Source organism: Pterocles gutturalis, unplaced genomic scaffold (genome assembly GCF_000699245.1).
Source record: "Pterocles gutturalis isolate BGI_N339 unplaced genomic scaffold, ASM69924v1 scaffold10500, whole genome shotgun sequence".
Taxonomy (NCBI): Eukaryota; Metazoa; Chordata; class Aves; order Pterocliformes; family Pteroclidae; genus Pterocles; species Pterocles gutturalis.
The window spans coordinates 1-20,742 of NW_010143438.1; the positions used below are offsets into that span (position 1 = coordinate 1).

The 20,742-nt window shown below is 38.7% G+C and overlaps 1 protein-coding gene across 1 annotated transcript; it reads left to right on the forward strand.

Annotated features, from left to right (window-relative positions):
- Nucleotides 1-681: 681 nt before the first annotated feature.
- LOC104459729 (contactin-3-like) lies at nt 682-16,858 on the forward strand (the record flags this gene model as incomplete). Its single annotated transcript, XM_010084738.1, has 5 exons — nt 682-818; nt 3,060-3,189; nt 4,412-4,562; nt 15,194-15,321; nt 16,683-16,858. Coding segments are annotated over 5 exons (722 nt in total), but the record flags the coding sequence as incomplete, so codon positions are not given.
- Between the last annotated feature and the right edge of the window lie 3,884 nt (nt 16,859-20,742).

A 20,742-nucleotide genomic window follows, 5' to 3' on the forward strand; every position in this document is an offset into this window, starting at 1 on the left:
TTTTTTTTTTTTTGCCCTATGAAAGCTGTAACTGGTGTTTTAAACTCTGTCTTTACAGTTTTAATTGTATTTTAGGTAGTTCTGAAGGATGTATGGTATTAATACATCAAAATGTTTTTCAGAAATTAGTGATTTTTATGGACTTTCTTAAGGCTGTATTCTGGTTTGCATCATCCAAATGCTGTGGTAAGACTAACACTTTCAAAACCAGTCTCATATATTCATATATTTCATCCAGTTAAGTACTGACTAGCATTAGAAAACATTTCAAATGGTATTTAGAACTAAGGCTGACATACCATTAAATGTTTTTTAGGATTTTAAAGGATTCTCTTCAGTATTAATTTGATGGTTTAGCAATGGGAATTATTTAATTCCAGTATTACCACTAATTTTTTTATCTTACATTTACCTCAATTTCAAAGTTATGCTGTTTAATCATTAGTGATTTTCATATTGGTTTCACTAGTTCAGCTTTAGTGATCTGTAATTTCAATTTTCTTTTATATAAAAGGAAGAGTGAGTAATTTATTTCATTAGGTGACTTGAAGCAGAACCAGTGAGACTCGCTGGTGGTACAAACCAGTCCACAGATTGGTGCCATGCAAATTAACTCATGGATTCCCATGTGGAACAATAACTTGTTAGGGTCTTCATTGTTGATGTGTATTTTATCTGCAGCAAAACCTCACTGGATCCAGACGATCAAAGACATTGAAGTTGCTGTAGAGGACACCTTATACTGGGATTGCAGAGCAAGTGGGAAGCCCAAGCCATCATACAGGTGGCTGAAGAATGGAGACCAACTGTCAGTAGAGGTAACATTCTGTTTTGAAAAACATGCTGCTATGTAAAATTAATGGTACTTCATATAACTAATGGTTCACAAAAGTCCATGTAATTAGTCACAAGAAATATTTGATACTGTTTTTCATGTTTGTCAAGAGCATCCAGATGGAAGCTTCAAAAGCTACAATACCAGAAACACAAACAAATTATGTTGTACAAAAACATCCCGGGTAAAAGGAGATTTAAAAGCAATGATGGAACCATACAAATAAATATACAAGGAAATACTGGAGAAGGAAGTTCATTAAAGTTATATGTTAACAACCATAAATGAGGGATAAAGAACTTAAAATTATTTTGTTATACTTGCCATTGGCATTTCATTGAAGTTAATAAGAAAACATTTTCTTGGAAGTGAGGAAGAAAGAAAAAAATCCTAAAAATTCCTAGTACATCATTATGTGATGCAAAGAATGAAATATAAGCAGCAAGGTAACATAGGCATTTGCTTTAATAGAGTTGTTAAATCAAGTTAATGGAAAGTAATCAATTTTGTGACAGGGAAAAGAGGTTGTCCATAGAAGGTGAGATACTTGGTCTCCCAGATCAGAAATGCAGAAAAGCATCTGCTATCCATATTGATTTTAATTCTCACTGCTTCATTGGGAAAACTGCCCAGTTCAGGTAATCAGGAATATAAACTATGGGCACTATCCCATTGCAGGAAGGTATTTTGCCCTTGGCCGATGTGTTATGCTCAATGTTGGCACCTACAGTTGAAGATGGAAGAGCAACTGCTCAAGTGAATTCAGTGGATTACTGTGAAAACTGATCTAAGCACTCGAAAACACTTCTTGCCATTCAGAGTGCTGTAGGTATATGTTCACTAAAAGGAATAGCAGTGTTTTGTGGACAGGTTAAGTGGGGGATTGCAAAATCTCATCTCAGTGATTTAAGAGCATTGTTACCATGTCACACTATGTCACCAAGGTAATGCATTTTTTTTACCTCAGTAAGTACAAAAATACCTTCTGTCATTCAGTCTTCCCATTCCTTCACTTTTGAGCATTGGTGTCCTGCCTTTTGGCATGGTGTGAGGGCCTAAGTGTGACTTACTCTGAAAACATTTAAGGGCTGTAAACTGTAGGACAAACGCTTTGAAAGCCGGTGCTGAGGAGACGTTAGAAGAATTCTCTCTGTATCACAGTTGTCTTCAGCTCCTTTACTGCAATAATTCTTGTTCATGCTGGGTCTCCCTCTTCCACTTAGCTCCACTTCTCCAGAAGATAATCTGTTTTTAGGAAGAGTGAGGAGGGCAGCTTGGGATGCTAAAGAGAGGATCAAGACACAGAGACTTGGGCTTGTTCCTCTTTGGGATATTGTGCTTTGTCTAACCGGCTGAGCACCTTGCAGTAAACTGGGAAGGGACCTGTCAAGGTGGGAGCTGAGCTGAGCTGTCCTGGCTGTCCATAGATAGCCGAAGTCACCCTGCAGCGGGGGCAAATCTAAGTACCTCCCCTTAAGAAAAGGCTACTGAGCCACATCCAGATCATTTGGTTTCACTTCTCCTCCAGAAAAACCACAGAAGATGTTTATGAGCAAGTCCTTTGTTCTTATGGATTCGTTATTGTTTCTCTTGTTTTCCCCAAAGGAGAAGCTCCTTTGGTTTTGTCTTTGTCACTGGTTCCTTTTCTCACCAGTTCCTACCACCACTCTATCCTTCAAATTAATCACTTCTTACTGGAATTCATGTAGCTTTCCAAGAATAAGCAAGGTGAGAAGATCCCTATACCTCTATAGCTTTGTCAGCTCTAAGGCACTTAAACATGTATTCCTTCTAATAACTCTTGGAATCTTTTCTGCATAGTATTACAGAGAGCTCATTAGCAAATGGCATGTGTGAAGTCTCTAAATAGTATGAAATGCCAGTGCCATCTGTATAGTTTGGATACTCTGGTCTGTCGTGAGGAGCCTGGTATGATTTTGTCCTTATTTCTGGGGAAATATGAGGATATTTAAGATTACAAAGCCTCTGTGAAATCGAGCAAGTTTGAAGAGTCGATTTCATACACCGTTGACAAGTCTGTATTTGATCGCTGTTGCCATACCACGATGCAGTCGTGTCACTTATTTTAGAACTGTTCTTATGCTTATGCTGCTACATTTACTCCATTTTTTTGTATTTATGCTGTCCTATTTATATTTCTTACTTATTTTAAATTTTTCACAGGAAATATATCATCAATAAAGATATTTTTCTTAATATTCAGGGAAGGATCCAAATTGAAAATGGTGCACTTACAATATCAAATCTAAATCTGACAGATTCTGGCAGATACCAATGCATAGCTGAAAATAAACATGGTGTCATCTATTCGAGTGCAGAGCTCCGGGTTGTAGGTAAGCTTTTGCTTTTCCACTGAAACACAAACCTCATTCTCCCTCTCCACACACTCTCCTTCTGCCTCATATTCCACTTTGCCATGATCTCAAATTTAACTCATTCAGATGCTATCACTGAAATAAACATTTTTGTGAACCTGATATTTTTATCTGCAGTGCCGAGGAGTTGACTCATCTGCTTCCAGAGGATTTGCGGTCCAGTCATTCATTGCTTTAAAACAGGACACAGCTAAATTATTAATTAGGGGAAGAGCAGAGATGAGAACTTGGACACAGGCCCAAAGATTAAAACTGCTCCCGTGATCTGGAGCACATCAGTCAGCTGCACTCACCTTCTGCACCGCAGCCCCAGCACTCCCCGGGGAGCCATGTCATTTAAAAGCAAGAGGCTGCTCTCATGTGTAACCTTTCTCCACTGAGGGGACAAGGGATTGTCATTCAGTCATTCAAACAGTTTGTGTCTCAGTCTAAAATAACAACAACCATTTGTTTGAGGGAAACGCTGAGCTCGTGGCTGCCTTATGCACTCATGCTTGTGCGATTTCTACCTCCCAACATAGACTGATTTCAAAACTAAGCCTGTGAGAGCAGCGTGTTTTGGGGACATGAGTTATTTCCTTTATATTGTTACAGTTAGAGTTCATCAGCAGACTGCTCTCTCAGCCTTGGTGTCTGAAAATACGGAATTTCCTTTTGAAGTAGAGGTAGAAGTTAGTATAGGTAGAAGCCATGTGCCTTTTCTTAACTGTTAATGAAAAATACCCACTCAGAACGAGCCGCGCTGTAATTTTATGTCTTCTAATTTATCTGATGCGACATGCAGTCTTACTTGGCTAGAAGCCAACCAGTTCCTGGAGTTTTAATGAGACTGCTGGTGTTGCCTGGCGTCCCTGGACTGAGACAAGTCATGTACGCTGACATTTAGGAAAGCGTAAAGGTTGGGCATGTGCTTAAAGCTCACTGAGCTTCAGCTCAGATGAAGTTGGTGTGGTCTGTGCGTGGTTCGTTAGGCGACGCACTCTGCACAACTGAGGCCTTTACTTTTGTACCAGTATAAGGAGGAGAAATATCATAATTGTCCAATAGAAGGTCTGTTTGAACTGTTTCATGTTTTTAGTTATGTTTGGAATCTGAGAAGTGTCATGTAAGTGCTAAATAGTAGTATCATTAATATCATTAAAAGTGGTTTGTTTCACTATTACTATCCCTTTCGTTTTAGCTTCTGCTCCAGATTTTTCGAAGAATCCAATGAAGAAACTGATCCAGGTTCAAATAGGCAGCACAGTTGATTTTGAGTGCAAACCCAAAGCTTCCCCTAAGGCCAAGTGTTCTTGGAAGAAGGGAGGTGAGCAGCTACACGAAAATGAAAGGTATCAAGTTACTTTGGTTTTAATCTTACAAAAAGCTTCTTTGTGTCTTTTTATGCAATAGTGTCACCTGTAGATCCAGATAGTGGTGAAGTCTTTCGGAATTCTGTCTAGCTGAGCGGGGGGGGGGGGGAGGCGTTTTGTTGGGTTTTAACGGTCGGTGTATCTGAGCACTGAGAGTGCATGCATATTGCTTTCTTTAAGGTCAAGGGCTAGATGTTATTTTCAGTTTAATGTAGAGTTTGGCCTGATTTAGAGAGAACCAGGTACTGAGAGAAAACTGGGAAGGCAAAGCCTATAAAACAGTACTAAAAGCCTTCAACAAAATACTCTGAAAAGGCTGGCAAGGAGGCAGATGAGGGATATTACAGCCATGGTGATAATGTGGCTGAGAGGGGGGAGAAAAACAAACTAATTGGGAGGCCCAAAATTAGTAGATGAAAACACAAAAAGAAAATGAAAATACATTTTCGGGTTCCTTGCAAGCAACCATGAACTTTATCTACCAGTAATGATGTATGTCACCATCGCTTTAGTGTTCACATGAAAGTGAATGTGTTTTGGCATTAGTATTTCTCAGTGGAGAGGGTGTGATTTGCCTGTATCCCTAATTACTGACTTCCAACAACATGTAAACATTTTTCTAGCAATAACCATTAAAACACTATTGAATTAGTCATAAACCAAAATTGCCCAAGTTTACTGATTAAATTGTAAAATCAAACTGTGCAGAGGTGTACCTCTCCGTACTCTAGTGCAGCCTTTTGCTTTGCATCTCTCCAGCATTGGGGGCTTCTGCCTTTTCAAGCTTTCTGGTTTACGTTTTGGTATTTTCATGGACTGAGAGTTTCAGGTACTGAACTGGGACAGGAAAAAGACTCCTTGGATGAAAGGTGTAATTAAGGTAGTTACAGATCTGATTTAGCATGAAACTAAGCAGTTTGGTACTTAGGATATTCCAGCTGCAGCACTTCGGCACTCAGTACAGGCTGTAGAAACTCAGAGAAGCCGAATAACTATTTAGGAGTTTAGTCTGCCCTGAGGTCAGCCTTTCTGCAGCTAGTTGCTGGCGTATCTGAGTTAAATACAGACTGTAGTCACAGCAACAGCCGCAGAAAGTTGTAGGGTTTGCCTGGGAGCAGTGAGGACAGGATGGCTGCGAGTGTTCCTGTTGCTGTGCTCTGCTATCACCCTGTACTTAGCAAGAAAATTCAGGGACAGTGGTATCACTGAAGTGTCTGAAAGTCCAGACATGAGACTGAGAAAACTTTGGTTTTGAAGGAGGATTGCCATGGCAGTGTGTTGTGATTTCATGCATGTCTCCCTGATCCTCTAGGACTTAGTGTTAGGTTGTACAAAACTTAGCCTCTCATCGGGAAGTTATTTCTGAACCAGATTTCATTCTTCTAGTCCTATTCCTGTAAAACACCACATCATGGTTTTGTTTTGAAATTTGTAAGTGCTGCCAGGTAGATCAGAGCTTTCAGAGGCTGCAATAGAGACCATTATTCACTCCATTGTTAAGGCTAGAACTCTTTCCTTGCACCCAAAAGATTTGGGCACTTTGTTGTCACCTTGATCTGTGCAGCTTTGTCTCTTTCTTTACAGGGACCACAATAGTTTTCAAGTGTTGTCAAATGGGGCAATTTGGCAGAAGGTTAGGCATCTGTCATTGCAGAGCTTGACATGGTACCACAGACTTGCTAGCTGGTTGCATGCCTGCAAGCAAAATCTCATTCAAAATAACACTAGTTGTTTTTTCTTTCTGCGTGAAGCCTCCCTTCATCTTGTAATGCCATAGTATCACGTTGATAAGTAAGTGTGTAACACAGGGCTACAATGATCTCTAAAACTCATGTGAAACCTGTTTCTTTTGATGATTCTCATTTGTTCTTATTTTTATGGTCACTTTTATAAAGCATGTACATAAATGCATAGCACTTGATGTTCTCCATTTAGGAAAACTGCTAGGTTTTGTCCCCATACCGTTTCTATAAAAAGGCAGGAAGAATGGTATCCTTCCTGTTCCTGCCTGTTGTCAGCCTTCAGATAACCTGTGTGGGTTCAATTCATGATACTCAAAGCTGCCAGGCATGCCTGGACCTTACAGGGCTCCACACATGTCCAAGCAAAGAGCATTCCAGCCACCACTTCAGCGTTGCTTTGTGAGCTATCTGTCTGGATAGGCGTCAGATCTGGTCTTAATGGTTGCTTAGGATTGTCCTTCAAAAGCAGGACCCCCCAGTTTCATTTGTGGTGATGGTACCAGTCTAAAGAAGGTTATGTTCAGTTTCTGAAAATGTATTGATCATACATGATGCTGCCTGCTTAGATTTACAAACATAAATTATGGTTTGTAGTTCTGCAAACTGCAAGTGTTTCCAAAATATGGCCCAAAGTGTCTCCCACTATATTTTTGACAGGACACTGTAAATGGCTTACTGAGGAAACATAATAACAAGCCAATAATCCTGAATTAATCTAAATGAAGTACACTCACCTTCAGAGAAAAGCAGAAACATGATTCTTCACAGAAAGTACTGGGGATCATCACTGTCTGCTATGAATAACTGCAATTCATGAATTTCTTGCAGTTCTACAACTCCTGCAGTTCAGGAAACTTTCCAATTAGCGCTATGTTTTTCAACTATTAACTACATTTCTAATGAAGAAGACTCTTGGGAGAGGTGTCGTCTTTAATGGCAGAAAAAGGGAGGAATGAGTTCCCAAAAGGGGTGATGGTGGCCACAGAGATCCAGCATGCTCCTTACCTGTGGAGGGAGGGGAGGCAGAATGAGCTTAATGACATTTGGAGCTCAGACCTACAGTAGGGTTCAGGCTCACAGAGCGCTCCTTAGGAGAGACAGAGATGGAGTGTGAGATGGAGACTGCCATTCCCCTCCCTTACAATTCCTATTTGCTTGTAAAGAGCAAGAAGGACATCACAGTCTAGAAAGAGTGCAGCAAGTTATTTTGTCTCCATGAGTCAGGTCCCGCAAGGGACCAGCTCTTGCACTATATCCAGTGTGAATAAATACATGTATTGTTTCCCAAATCTATTTGCCCTGACTCGATAAAACCATATTCTTGTTGATTTGGGTAGGTCTGCTTGTGGTGCAGTGGCGTTACTCCATGTTGGTAGAGAATGGGCACAGCGTAATGTTTTGGGTTTTGTTGTAAACATACACAAATGTTGAAGCATTTCCTCTTCTGAGGGTGTGTAAGCACACTCCACCAGCACTATGGTATAGGACCATGCAGGTTTGGACTGTACCTAAACTGGGAAGGCTTTCTGGAAGGCTTAAAGGCCAAACGTGGCTTAGCATGAGGTGAGGGTAGAACTAGTTCTTAATGTCAGCTGTAAAAGTGTAAAAGTCAGATAAGATGCAGCAACACAGATGATGGTATGTTTTAAGAAAATTCCCATTTCAATAATAAAAGTGAAGCACAAATACAGCATTGCTTCAATGTATTCATAGTATTTTGTCGTAAGAGAGCTTATGTTTTCCTGGAGGTGAAGGCTTAGAGGCCAAACATGGCTTAGCATGAGGGTAGAACTAGTCCTTAATGTCAGCTGTAAAAGTGAAAAAGTCAGATAAGATGCAGCAAAACAGATAGAATCGGTATGTTTTAAGAAAATTCCCATTTGAATAATAAAAGTGAAGCACAAATACAGCATTGCTTCAATGTATTCATAGTATTTTGTCGTAAGAGAGCTTATGTTTTCCTGGAGGTGCTCACCACATTGCTTTAGTAAGCCTGAAAGATTTTCATTTTGATGGCACTGTTGCTTGTATTCTTAATTTATTTTTAAATGGTGCTGCATTTTCAGTATGTAGAAGATTTGGATAATGACTCAGTAAATTTTAATTAAATGAGCTGAATGTGTGTCATGTCTTGTGAAGGGAAGAAAATACAGTTCAAAATGGATTCATGAGCTCTGGACTGAGAAATAGCTCAACATTGAAGAATACAATCTTGCTTCTTGTTAGTTTTACAAAATATGTGATTTTTTCTATTTTTTTTTTTTTAGTATCTTCAGTAGAGTTAGTAAAGAGCAGTGGAATACAGAGAGAAGCGAAAGCATAGGGGTCACTGCAGAACACGCAGAAGGAAAGACAGAAAATGGGAATTAAATTAATTTGGTATTGAAGGGAGATACGCTTCCCACCAGAATGCAGTTTTGAACCTTTGAAATATATCATTTTGGGTGATGCAGTGAGCATAACAATAATGAATTAGCAAGAATTCTTGTCTGTAATGACTGCCAGATCAGGTACTGAGGGTACTGATTACCTGGCACACGTAATTTTTCACCCCTTGTTATGGTTGTAGTGTGTACCACCACACTGGGTGCAGCTTGTACTTGCTCAAGCTATTCCTTGCCAACCATCTCATATTATAAGGCCTTTAAAAAATTTATCTGAAGTACATTTTATCTGCAGTCCTTAAGCCACAGATAGATTAAAAAATTTATCTGAAGTATGTTTTATCTGCAGTCCTTAAGCCACAGATAGGTTTTGTTTATTCCAAATCAATCTGGAGCAGCGTCTACTGGTAGCAGACCATAGTCCCCAGGGTCTCCAGGTAGAGAGAGCAGAGGATGCAAACCATAGTTGCCCTCACATATGTTGTTCTGTGTTGAAAAGCTGACCTGCAACACCTCCATCTCCACATGGATGAAGTTTTTATTTTTCTTTTATCCTTAAAAAAAGGAGAATTAGTCATTTAACCAAGGTTAAATGCACTTCACGCTAGTTTAACTCACCAAACCATAAGACATACCAAATATACTACGCATTTAACCAAGGTTAAATGCACTTCATGCTAGTTTAACTCAACAAACCATAAGACATACCAAATATACTACAACCTAGTAAACCCCTTTAAAGATTTCTTTAAATGTTTTATGTATGTATATGATTTTTAATTGATGTATAATTAGATATATATTATAGATTATATGTAGATTATATATAGACAGTTGCTGCGTGTTGGCTCTAGTGCGCCCTGTGTTCCTGACTAAAATACCTGACTGGAAGCAGATTAATACAAGGGATTTTGAGATCACGTGGAGCAGCGTTTCACCTGTAAACATATCCGCCTTTGCTGCTAGATGTTTCTAGATTTACCAAAACTAGAAAAAGATGAAAAGATGCTGCAAACTTTAACTTCACTAAAAGACGTTCCGGTGCAATTATCTTAAAAATCTCCAGTTTCAGCATCTTTAAGTGTGGCGAAGTGATGTCAAATTAAGAGGGAAAGAAAAGATGAGAAATAATTCCTGATAGAATGTTGCATGATTCTTAGAAGTATCAGTTACTGGTTTTATCTTCCCTACAGTTTGAATTAAGTATTTTTATTTTATTTTGCATTACGGTTTGAAATGCTGTGGAAAGTAATGCGTTTACTTACCAGTACTTCAATAGGACCTCTTATTTTCATTGACTTTCTTGTTAATGAGTCTGGTTTAATTTAGTTGGAATTTGATTGATATATAAAAAGACAGTTTTGACCCACTTTTCCACTGTTCCTTTGTACTGAAGTGTTACGAACTGTAAAGCAATGTGTATATGTTTATTACAATAAGGTTCTAAAATAGTTGTCTTTTCTGCTGAATAATCTGACCAAAAGGCAGCAATTTCTTAGTTTGATTATGTCTGTTATTTTAGTAATAAACTATTGTCACAGGAAGATGAGCAAATTTGCATTCATTAACAGTTTCATTAATGACACTAAATTTCATGTGGTAGCCTTGTGGTCTTGGATCCTGAGACATATTCTGGCCCTTAGTCATGTGTATGTGGTTGTACTGCACCAACATTTCAATTTAACAGGATTTTGGTCAGTACGGTACAACTATGCAAACCAAGGCCAGGCTGGATGAGGCTTTGAGCAACCTGGGCTAGTGGGAGGTGTCCCTGCCAGTGGCAGGGGGGTTGGAACTCGATGGTCTTTAAGGTCCCTTCCAACCCCAACCAATCTATGATTCTCTGACTCTAGATATTGCTGTCCCAGTTCCCTGAGCAAGTAGGTATGGGGACAGTGAATGCAGAATAGCTTGAGTATTCTTACAGTACAGATACTGAAGTTGACAGAGCTCAGATTGACAATACCTGAAAATGTGAAAATTTGGTGCAGTCTGTAACAGTAGAACCACAGAATCATAGAATCAATAGTAAAATAATTTATCAGTGTGAGAAGTACATGCACTCATTTCAGAGTTGGATTTCTCCATGGTCAGTTATAACTAAGATAACTAGTAATGAATTATAATGTCATGTATAAAACTCAACAGACTGAGTAGAATTGATGGAGACTGCAACCCCACTGAAGTCCCTCAGCTGTCTGGAAGATCTGTAATGCCAAATCACAGAATGATTTGGGTTGGAAAGGACCTTAAAGATCATCTAGTTCCACCCCCCTGCCATGGGCAGGGACACCTCCCACTAGCCCAGGTTGCTCAAAGCCTCATCCAGCCTGGCCCTGAACCCCTCCAGGGATGAGGCATCCACAGCTTCTCTGGGCAACCTGGGCCACTGCCTCACCACCCTTCACAGGAAAAATATGTTCTCCTAGTTCAGGTGGGACAGGAAGACTCTCATAGTTTTACCAACGTGGGCCTCTCAAGTCAGGAACCCTGGCGTCCTGAAGTTGGTTAATCCCTCTCCCCATTCTGTTGACCTCAGTCAAAGAGCACGGACATGAGTGAAAACATTTGGCTGTTGTGGGTTTGTTTAGCTGGGCTGTTTTTATACCATCCCTTTGACTACTGGAAAAAAAAGAATCTTCTCAAAGATTGATTTCCCACAATTTTGCTCAAGAGTTAGTGAGAGATGATGATTTTGTCAATGATGTTTTGATCTGATGACCAAACAGGTCCTAAATCAGTCTCCAGTTGTGCAAACAGATATGTGCCAAATCATTACTCCACCAATTATCTCTGCTTTACAGGGCTAAATGTTTCTGACGTTTGCCAGTACATCAAAAGTGTGCAGGTTTTTGAAAATGGAATTTACTTTGAAAATTACTGGCCTTCAGCAAAATGTATTGGAAAAACTCTTGTAGATACAGTGAATGCCAAAGTATGTGTTATTTTTCTGTATTAGAGATCCAGATCACTTCCAGTACATTTGTTTTATCACAGTGTGTGAATATCTAACAATTTTCAGTATACTAAAAGCTTCGGTTTGTCTAATGTTTCAGCAACAGGAAGGGGTAGTGTTTCTGGGTTTAGTGTTTTCACAGGCTGTGCTGCATTTACTGTTTTGTAATTGAAAAAGTAGAGTTTCTCTTTCTGATTTATAGTAAATATTTTCTTTTGACAATTTTTTTAGAATTGATTTCTTGGGTTGTTTTGTTTTTCTTTTTAATTATAGAAAAACAATTGATTCTTAATTATATCTTGGTTTTCATAAGACTCTTGCTTAATTATTTTAGGCAAGCTAGACGTGCAGATAGCTCAGAGCACTCTAAATGTGATTTGCTTTAACAATAGACACTTTCTGGTTTATACCCCAATCCTCTTTTTTTTTTTCCTTTGTTTGATCTCAGGCTTTGTCAACACTGTTGGGTTTTTATTTGGTTTTGCATTTTTTTCTAATGGAAACTGCTTCGAAGTAGATGATGCCTTTGCAAAATATACAGATAGCTAGAAAATCCAACAATTCAATAGCTCGCTTACAACCATAATTGATGCATGTTAACACATTTTATTGATGTCATTATAGTTACCTATAACATGTGTTAATCACGTCTTTAACACATTTAAAATATCTATAAGCCCTACTGTATGATTTAATTAATTATAAATGTTCTATCTAATATAAAGTGCAAACAAATATTACTTACAAATTTTCCAAAAGAAGTAAGCTTCAGGAAGGTCAGCTGTGCTGACACTGATGAAGCACATCCTCCTTACAGATACGCTTCAAATGCCACCACATTGGCTTAGGTACTTCGGTGTACTTTGGAGGATTCAAAGATGCTTACTTCCAAATGTAAACTGATTAAACTGTCTGTCCATTTAGAACTCTTTTTCTTCCCCAAATAAGATGCTTTTGTCTGTTGTTCTAACAAAGTGACCTGTTATCTCTTGTACTTTTGCACCCGTTAATTTTGTTATTGGATCACCTTTGCCTGAAGGAAATACATCTCAGCTACAGTCTTGAGTGTTGCAACACCTTTTATTAAGAAAATATAAAATGCAATTCCAAATAATTAAGAAAAACAATTAAAAGTTGTGCTTATTTCTAGAGTGTGTTTCATTGTAAAGAGCAGTGCAGCTGTGGAAGGAATCCAGAGTCCTGCTTTCAGACGTTTAAAATGCAGTCTCCATGTGGCCTTGAGGATGAGGTGAAGTTGCTGTGAAGGGACGGGAGCAGCATAACTGCAGAGCCCTGACAGACTCCCACTGCCGCGGTCCGCGGTTAGTGATCGTGGTTTTGGAGAATCCGAGAAGATAAGGGTGAAGGATAGGATCACTGAACACATCAAACTCCAGAGTCATGTTCTGCTGCCCTTATTTACCAACTTAATTATTCTCTGAGATATGGATTCAACTGAACTGCTTTTTTAAAAAATACCATTGTAACACTGTATTATTTATAATATAAATCACTATAAATAATTAATGACAGTGCAGTGTACTGAAGCATATACCTTTTATGGGCCAACTTTTATTTTGGCAGTGCAATTAAATCTAAGGCGGTGCATTCACCAGCACGTCTCAGCCGTGCCTGCCTTTAGTCCTAAAAGTCTTTCCAGGCTTGCGCTGCAGCCAGCGCTGCAGCTTCAAGCTCGTGTTATTCTTCATGAGCTACTGCAGCACCTGTGGAGCTTCACATGGAGAATTGCTCCCACTGAGCTGTTAGTTACAGTGTGTGAATGCCATAAGAGCAAGGAACCTGTTTTTTTCAAGTGAGCGTCCTGCTTATCCCATGCTTGGGAGAAGTTTTGAGAAGAAAGGCGGTGATCCCGATCCCAACACAGCGGACTTCTATCTACTTTTTGTAATGTGTATTTAACTATAGAGAACTGAATCTCAGCTGGGACAAATGATGGAGATCCATTGATACTGATTTTCCTCAAGTATCTTAAAAATAAAAAGAGGAGCTGGGGTGTGTAATTAATTAATTTTGTAGTGATTAAAGAAGAAGGCTAATAATGAAGTATATGCAAGCGAGAAGGCAAAATCCTCTTGAGTCTCTGAGAAAGGGAGGATGGCACTGTTAAGTTTCATGACATTTGCTGCCTTCTCAGCTGATACTTACTCTGACAACTGTGTAAGACTCCAACTAATGCGGTTAGAGGTTCGCCTGGAGTGCTGATGCTGTTTGCTGTTCTGTTGGCTCTGTGTAGCTAGATGTGGGTGTTTGGGGCATTTCCAAAATACCTTCTAGCTATGGTCCTTTGGGAACCGACAGAACAGCTTTGCTGTGATGCATTGGTGCCTTTGAAATGGATTGATGTGATCAGAGATAGAATTAGGCGTATCAGAAAAAATGTTTACTTTTTTGTTAATTATTCTGGACATTTTTATATACAGTTAGTTGTATATCTGCTCTGCGTGATCTTAGGGAAGACTTGGTAGAACATGTGACAGATGGGAGGACCAGAAATAGGAAAAAATAGCCTTACCTTTGCAGTGCTGTTATCTGGGATGTCATCTCCACTGCTGGGATGCTGGTGCTCTTCTGTCTGTATCAGTAATGCAAGTCTTCTTTTGTCCACATCTTTTATCAGCATTTTTCTGTTTTGTTCCATGCTGTCTGTCCATTAGGCATGGTTCTCACTGGTGGAGTTTGTGTGGGGTGGGGGCAATTTTTTTTCCTTCAAGTCATTACACAAAGCATACCTCTAACATGTCTGCAGGTCACTCCTGCTCAGCATCGGTGATAAACTGACAGAAGTCTGCAACAGTGTGAAGTCACAGTTTGCTTTCTAAACAGTGTTCATTTTCTTACATGGTTTTATTCTTAAAGACATTTGAAGTTGCTGTTCCTGTGGATTTTTAAGTGCATTTTTTTCTGTTTAATATATTCTATATATAAATATATATATACAATGTCTTGCTACCTCGTTTTAATTTTTTAATTAGTTTATACTTGCGTGGGCTAAATCCTGCTCTACAGAGGCAGTTGAGCAAATGAGCTATTTGCATCAATGCAGCGTGTGTTAGGCTTCTATGAATCCTGAAAAGTGCAAAATGTGGATTGCTTATGAAAAAAATACATTGCATCATCATCATAATGATGTAGAGTTATTTCAAAGTTACCATGCAAGACTGCATGAGGTGAGAACATAATACAGTTGAAGAATTTTCTGGTTTCAATTTGTGCAGCTGAAAAAGATGGAGTTAATGTGGGATATCTCTCACAAACTTACAACATATATATAGATAGATAGATATATACACACACACATATATCTTAAACATTGGTTTTATAGGTGTCCAAAAATGGTGAATGATATTTGGATGGGTTCAAATTTGTGGTATGGCTGCAAAGTTTTCACACATCAGGTTGGTAATTGATGCAGTTTGATACATCAAAAGTAACAATATGAGTATTAAAGCATTTTTTTCTACAAACCAAAGCTGCAACTTTTAAAAATCTCTTCATAATTTTTTTTAGAATCACGTTATTAAAGGATGGAGGACTCAGAATAGCCAATGTGACCAAAGCTGATGCTGGAAGCTACACATGCCTGGCAGCAAACCAGTTTGGAACAGCCAGTGGCTCAACAAACTTAATAGTTACAGGTGGGTGAGCTGGAGTGGGGTCGTCTGTGCGGTGGTGTAAGCTGAACTGCAAACTCTGCAACACAAGTCTGCAAAGATTTGGAGTCTGATTTTGTTTATTGAAAAAAAATACTAAACGTGATGAAAAGCAAAGAGCGTGAGAAGTTGTATATTTAACAATGTATAAAGATAAAGGATATTTATTATAGTTCTTTTGTTGAGAGGAAAGAGACTCAGGGGTTTGTTCATATGCTTTTAAGTTTGGGTTGTTTTTTTTTTTAACTTGTGGGGAAGAATAATAATGAAAATTAAAAATATTTAAGGTAATTTTCTATTCCAATCCACAATCTCTTTAGCCCTAAGGAACTCTATGCTGTTTACTTATGAAAGAAGATGTGGCAGAAACTCCAGCTGCCCGAGTATTCAGGGACTTCATGGGCAGTAAAATCTAAAGTCTTTCAAAAGTGAATTTCATATGTTATTACTGTTAAAAGGGTTCATGCCCCTTCCTCTAAGTCCTCCATTCCTAGCTGCTGTCTGAAATACTGGATTAAAAGGACAAGTGGTCTGTGAAGTTTAGCTGAAGACTGTCTTTTCTCATTATGTTCTTTTTTTTAAAGATTGGAATATCTGAAAGATTTTCCAAACTCAGAATTATCCAATATCCTACTGCATTACAGATCCCATATATCTCATGGATCCAAACAGAATTATTTTGTTCAGTGAATTAACAGTTTCACATTTTCAATCCATGCTCCTAAATGATTCATACCCCTATATATACAAATAATAGAATTATATACAAAGGATTTATAGAATTAAATTTTATTTTCACAGTATTTACAGTACTGGAAATTTTTCTCTATTAGTGTGATTCTGGAATAACAAGCAGCTATTCTTAATTACACTATTTATGTTCTATGTGATATGTGGACCCAAATACGCAATGCATTCTACCCTATGTGGATTTCCTGTAGTTTCCAGATTTTATTAGCTCCTTCTCTCACTCCCACCTCTTAATCTTCCCAGTGGTTGCTGCTACAGCTTCCTGCTCCAAAACATGAGTGTTATTGCTGAAAACCACACACACTCTTGAATGATAATTTCATTGCTGTGGGCTGCAGTGCATTTAGCTCTGTAAAGTATATTGGCCCGTACACAGCAGGTTAAAATTTCCCTTTTCAATGTTGAGTAGCTCCCACTGGTAAATGTACAAGGACACAATGCTTCCACAAGAGGGGTTGGGCAGTAGCATTTATAGTCCAGCTGCATAATTTGAAGTGACTGTCATTAATCAGATTTGAAGCACATGGTAGAATATTAGTAGCAAGCAAAGCTCAGCAATACAGGAATCCAGTAACTGATATTTCTCCTCTCAACAGAGCCAACCAGGATTATTTTGGCACCTTCCAACATGGATGTCACTGTCGGAGAAAGTGTCGTCTTGCCTTGCCAGGTTCAGCATGATCCTGTACTGGACATCAGCTTCACCTGGTATTTCAATGGAACGCTCACTGATTTCAAGAAAGACGCTTCTCATTTTGAGAAGGTTGGAGGGGTAAGTCGCAGACACCTTCTCTTCGCTTGCATTATGCAGCACAGACAGGCTTACGTTTTTATTCTTTCAGCTTGGTAAAATTAGGATGTTTCTTCTCTTTGAGCGTGTAGAATTATCTTCTATGTTGGAGGAGAATCATCCATTGAGCTAGCTTGCTGCACATAACCCAGTGTACAGACACCTTGTATTTTAGCCCTGAAGTGCTGTAAGGTCCTACTTTCGTTTCTGCATCTGGCCCTATGTGTTTTTTCCCCAGGATCACACACAGCAATGACAGGTTAAGGAACGTGAGCCAGACTTTGTGTTCTTCAGCCTAAATCTGAACAAAACCATTCCATCTTTTCTTATTTTTCCTGCACTTGTATCCCTAGTGTATCGCTCAGTGTTCTGCCTGAGCCTCTCGGGTTGAGAAACCGTATATCTCATGAAATATTTCCTGTGCGGGGTGCAGAGATGCTGTGGGGTGACGGGAGGTGGTGACATTAATGCTTTGTAGAATTTAGCCTTCTAATCAAAACAGGAAAAATAAAGCATTAAGACAGATGAAGGATGTGTCAAGAGAATGAAATAAATTACAGCAAAAGGCCTTACTGGAGTGCAAGGCAAGGCCAAGTGGTAACAAAACAAACAGCTGAGCAACAGCACAAAACTGGCCATTATAAGCCTTCATAAAGTTTCCTTTCACATAATCTTGCCACATCTCCTGCTCTAGATGAATAGCTGTGGGTTAGACGCCACTGCCTGTGAACTGTGAAATTTCAGCACCTTTTTTGGGTTTTGCCTTTAAAACCTTGAAAGATTTAGCATTTAATCAGTAGGCACCAAGCACACAGATTGTTCTGCAGTTTGCAACTGATTAAATACAAGTGCATGTGGAAATGATGAGATTTCCTTGTAGGAGCCATGAGATATGAATATATCATGTACATTTTCACAGAAATGTTTTGAGAATTACAAACTGACCATCTGTCATGCTGTAACGGGAATGCTCTGATTTCATAGTCCGTTACCTTCCAGTATTGCTACATGGACTTTATTTATTTAGTAATATTTCCCCCCAGCTGTACTCTGGTTGTATATACAAATAGTAATATTAAAAAAAGAAAGGTTAAAAACATTCCAAAATCTGAATCTGACAGTTTTACGGGCTCAAGGCTTCAGGAAATGATTGGAAAATGCAGTATTTTTTCTCACTAAAAAAAGGGGGGGGAAAGCATCAAAAAGTAGTTTTTCACAAAAAATTATCAGTCAGTGTTGAATAAAAATCCAGTATGAGTATTGGCTAACTCAGAACTCTGAATCTAGAACATTTTACTTGGGAATTTGTCATAAGGGACAGAATTAGAAGGGTTTATGGAATATAGACATTTAGGGTTTGGGTTTTTTTAATACTCTTATTTGTGTAAAGAGGGATTGAAGCTCATTAGTAGAAAACTTCATAGCTTGCCAAGAGATTCACAAAAATATTTTAAGGGCTTTGTATCACATTAAGGTGAGTGGAATAATTTCATCTGGAGTTATATGTGGGTCACATTAACTAGATAAAACAGCGTAATAACATTCTAAGCCTTCCAACAGTTGCAGTTTGTATTTGTTAAATGAAAATATCTGTGCAAAAATAACTTAAGCTTTCTTGTTTGTAAACATGGCAAAACCAAAATAATATTTCAATGGATATATTTCTGTGCAATGATGTCTTGGAAGTCCCTGTCACACATGCCTGAGGTCTCCGACATATAGTAGTTAGTGGGAATGTTATGGGACCACCACCTGGTCTTCCAGATGGTTAGAAAAATATAGGATGCAACACTGTCTTGCTGCTTTTTTTTTGTTTTGTTTTGTTAGATTTTACAAAGAGTCTGCTCTTTTTTTTTTTTGTTGTTGTTGTTTTGTTTTGTTAGATTTTACAAAGAGTATGGCAAACCAAGCAGATCCCAAAATTTTGAACAGATTGCCTCTAAACTGTTTTGGGTATCACCTGCTCGTAGAGCCCAGCAATGTCTGAGGTTGTTTATGCAGTCAGCAAAAACAATTCCAGCAGCTGTTCGTACTGCACGGACCAGCAATGGCTGAGGTTGTTTATGCAGTCAGGAGAAGCAAAAGCAATTCCAGCAGCTGTTCGTACTGCACGGACTACTCTTTATTTGTATTCTGTGTTGCATGGAGAAAGGAAGGTGACCTTACCGTCACCTGGACTTGTCCACTCTGACAAAGATTTAATTTGTCTGGGCAGGAACGTGGATACTGCTGAAGGTCTGCAGAGCCATGGCTGAGGTTGTTTATGCAGTCAGGAGAAGCAAAAGCAATTCCAGCAGCTGTTCGTACTGCACGGACTACTCTTTATTTGTATTCTGTGTTGCATGGAGAAAGGAAGGTGACCTTACCGTCACCTGGACTTGTCCACTCTGACAAAGATTTAATTTGTCTGGGCAGGAACGTGGATACTGCTGAAGGTCTGCAGAGCCATGGGAGGTGAGGGTGCTTCTACACTGGAGCCTTTTGCTGCTGCAGGTTTCTGTTTTCCCCAGTACTTTGGGATTCTTCCCCAAAATATCCACGAATTAAATGCAGTGTTAATTTTTCAGTGGTTTTTATTTCAAGTAAAATTACTCTTATTTGACAGTACCCTTTGTTGAGATGTTGCAAATTTAGTTTGGTAAAATAAGTTCATATAGAACATAATTTGCTTGTGAGTATGCATTGCTGCTGTTTATCATTTCTTGACTATCCACTTCCAGTCAGCTAGATGGATTTTAGATTGCCTTTAACTTGGCTCCTGATACATTGGAAGCAATTGGTGCTCAGTTGCTCTGCAAATGCTTACAGCTGTGCTTTCACAGAAAGAAATACATTGTGTATATTGTCTCATGTGGAAGTGAAGCAGGCAGAATGGTTTTCCGAGGTGAGATGCAACGCTGGCCCAACAGTTTATCTATGGATGTTAGCCCTCCCATTGACATCAGTAGACCAGACTCAAGCTCTAAAATAAGGATTTGTGACAAAATGGCACAACTGAATTGTATTTTGTGTTACAGGTTTATTTTAAATAATGGCAGCCCCTGTCAAAACAAATTATTCTTGAAATATAAGGATCAAAGCAGAAATGATGTGTGTAAGTGTAAAACAAAGCAAAAAAAAATCAAAGGCTTGGAAAGGTGTTTGTTTTTTTTCCCCAACACTAAAAATAAACTCCAGAATCATGTCTTCCCCTTTCTCCCAAACTACAGTGTGCCCAAGAATCAGTCATGTGTCCAGAGCAGCTGAAAATACCCACGAAACAGGGTTCTGTCCTCAGATGAAACTCTGCTTCAACAGGGAAAAAAAAAAAAACAAAAACCACACACCAAAAAAACAACAACGAAAAAACCACCACACTTTTAAAAATTGAGGTCTGGCTGAGAGATTTTTCATCTGGAAAATACGGTGTGAACTGGGGTAAAGCAGTAATTCAGCTGACACAAAAGAGGAGTTTTTTTTTTTTTTTAAGTGACACTGGCTACCAAGGGTTTAGTATCAACTTCTCTACTCGGTGATGTAGAAAACAAGTAGTATACAAGGAGCCCTAACATGATATGAAGTTACAGTTTTCACTCAAGTTTTATGTGTTTTCCCTTGATTCAGGATATCAACCACATACTATGACATGGGAGAGACCAATGGGAAAAAAAATGACCAAAGATTAAATAGTTAATCAAAAACAAAAAATAGAACTTTAGACTTGTAAAACTGGGGAATTTAGCCCAAAATGTACAACCTTTAAATGGAAGTGTGCTTGCACACCATAGAATGGACCAACATCAGCTTTGTTAAACTCCTTAAAAATCTGTGATAACTAGACTTATCAATTCTGCCTAGAAGTCAAATCGGTTACAGAATCACAGAAT